The sequence below is a fragment of the Sciurus vulgaris genome (genome assembly GCF_902686455.1).
Source record: "Sciurus vulgaris genome assembly, chromosome: 7".
Lineage (NCBI taxonomy): Eukaryota > Metazoa > Chordata > Mammalia > Rodentia > Sciuridae > Sciurus > Sciurus vulgaris.
In genome coordinates this window covers 128,868,225-128,870,671 of record NC_136467.1, presented here as the reverse complement: position 1 = coordinate 128,870,671, position 2,447 = coordinate 128,868,225, and the positions used below count along the sequence as shown (strand labels likewise).

General features: G+C 39.2%; 1 protein-coding gene across 1 annotated transcript; it reads right to left on the bottom strand.

Moving 5' to 3' along the window:
• Positions 1–545: 545 nt before the first annotated feature.
• Positions 546–1,484, bottom strand: LOC306666679 (olfactory receptor 2B11-like; the record flags this gene model as incomplete). Its single annotated transcript, XM_079148901.1, has 1 exon — positions 546–1,484. One exon carries the CDS (start codon positions 1,482–1,484, stop codon positions 546–548), a length of 939 nt encoding a protein of 312 aa, XP_079005027.1.
• Between the last annotated feature and the right edge of the window lie 963 nt (positions 1,485–2,447).

The window sequence follows — 2,447 nt, the reverse complement described above, 5'->3', positions numbered from 1 at the left end:
ATGGGAAAGGGAAGAAAATGTAGAAGGAACTCTTAAAAATCATGTTGTGTGCATTTGTAAATATACCACAGGGATATCACCTCTATTATAATTAAAAAGAACTAATCAAAAATAAATAAACTGATGAGTAAAAGGGAGACCAGTAGAGTAGAGGTAGGAAAATGGGATGGGGGAGGGGGGAGAGAAGAAAAAAAGGTGGATTGTGAAATGAAATTAAAATTCCACTTATGTAAGAGTGTTGGAATGGACCCAGCTACTGTGTATAACTATCTTTAATAAAAAAAAAAATACGTTATAATTTATGTTGTTAATACTCAAAAAAATTACTGTCTCAGAGCATAGGAACCAGAATGGAGCTATTTTAATATATTTCAACAAGAGTGCCCATACTGGTGCATATTTGCCAAACACCATCTTTGTTTAACAGGATTATAAGGAAGTAGTACATTTTGCAAGAACACATAACATGAGAATAGACTGTGGTATTAGAAATACCTACAAACCTACTCTAATTGTTAAATAATTTCATTTGGTGCCATCAAGTATCATTTGGAACTGAGAATGCTCCTCACCAGCTTGCCTAGTGCCCCCTTCACATCCTTGTTCCTCAGGGTGTAGATGAAGGGGTTGAGTGTAGGAGTCACCACTCCATAGAAGAGGGCCATGAACTTGGGCTGGTCCCTTGAGATGGAAGAGGGGGGCTGAAGGTACATGCTAATGCCTGGACCATAAAGTAAGAAAACTACAATAAGATGAGAGGAGCATGTCCCAAAGGCCTTTTTCCTTCCTTCAGAAGATTTAATTTTAAATATGGCATGTCCAATGCATGCATAGGATGCAAGAATTAAACAAAGAGGAACAACTAATATAAAAATGCACACCATAGAAAGCAGGAGTTCATTAGCCTCCTTTTCCCCACAGGCGGTCTTTATCAGAACTGGAATCTCACAAAACAAGTGATCCAGTTTACTGACGCCACACAGTGGCAACTGTAATGTGAGAGTGACCTCAACGAGAGCATAAGTAATTCCACTCAGCCATAAAATGGATACCATCAGGATACAGATGCGCCAATTCATGATGAGGGAGTAGTGCAGAGGTCTGCAGATGGCAACATAGCGATCAAAAGACATGAGGGCCAGGAGAAGACATTCTGTGGCTCCCAGTGTGCTGAATAAATAAAGCTGAATTACGCACCCCATATAGCTGATGGTCTTCTTAGAGCTTCCCAGGTTAAATAGCATCTGAGGCACAATGCTGGTGGTGTAACATATTTCCAAAAAGGAGAGGTTGGTGAGGAAGAAATACATGGGAGTGTGGAGACAGGGATTTAACTTGGACACCACAATAATGGAGATGTTTCCCATTAAGGCCATGGGGTATGTTATGAGAAGAACTACAAATATTGGAAACTCTAGCCACGGACGGTCAGCAAAGCCTAATAGGATGAACTCTTCAGGATAGCTTTTGTTATCTAGTGCCATTCTCTTCAGTTTGCTTCCCCTATAGTAAAGAAGTAGGAAAAAATCATAATTATAAAGAATAATAAAACAATTATAGATTGGCAATCTACTTACATAAAATGGGATGAAGTGACTAATGGGGCAGCAATATAAATAGTCTTTATCCAGGCAGCCAAATTTCCTTTAATGGAAGTACAAATTAAAGGCAGTTATTTTCAACCTGGAAGCTAATCTTTGTAAACCTGAATTTTCTCCTGTATTTAACCAACCTGTCAGTAGCTAGTTCCTTGACCTCTGATGAAGATTCAATGAAAAGTGAATGCAACTGTGTTTTGGAAACTTCAAAATAATTATTTTTAAGCTTTTCCTGTTGTAAAACTTAACTGAGGATGTAGTTGATATGACTTTTATTATTGTTTATGTCCAAGTATCTGACAGAGTAAATGTGGCATGGGACAATGGAATGGCATGGTTTATTTTCAAACACACTGCTGCAAAGCATTATGGAAATATTAAAAACAGTTAAACTCTTGAGGTAGCAATTGTAGAAGAAGAAGGATGGAAAAACCTGATGCTACGAGAATCATCAAGAGAGCCTGTCTAACTCAAATAGTTGAATAATTATATTATCTCTTAGCTTGTTGTAACTGAGGAACAAGTTCAGTTTTTACATTAGTTACTTTCAGTATAAATTGAGACAGTTAAACATGACATAGGTTTTCCATTGTTTAAAAATTTGTTTTTGCGGGCAACGGACCTGCACATGCACAGAGAGTGGCTGTGGACTCGCTGCGTGGCAGTTCCCTGAGCCCTGGACTCATTCAACGCCTTGTCAGCTGCCTGGTGAGCACGGAATGAGTTCCCTGCAGCCAGGTGCTCCTTGTCCAGCGCTGGAACCCTGGTCCTGATTCATCCGTGGTTAATTCTCCATTCTGAGGAGATAAGGACAGGATTTCCCTGAAGAAGGTAAAGGACCTAGAACTG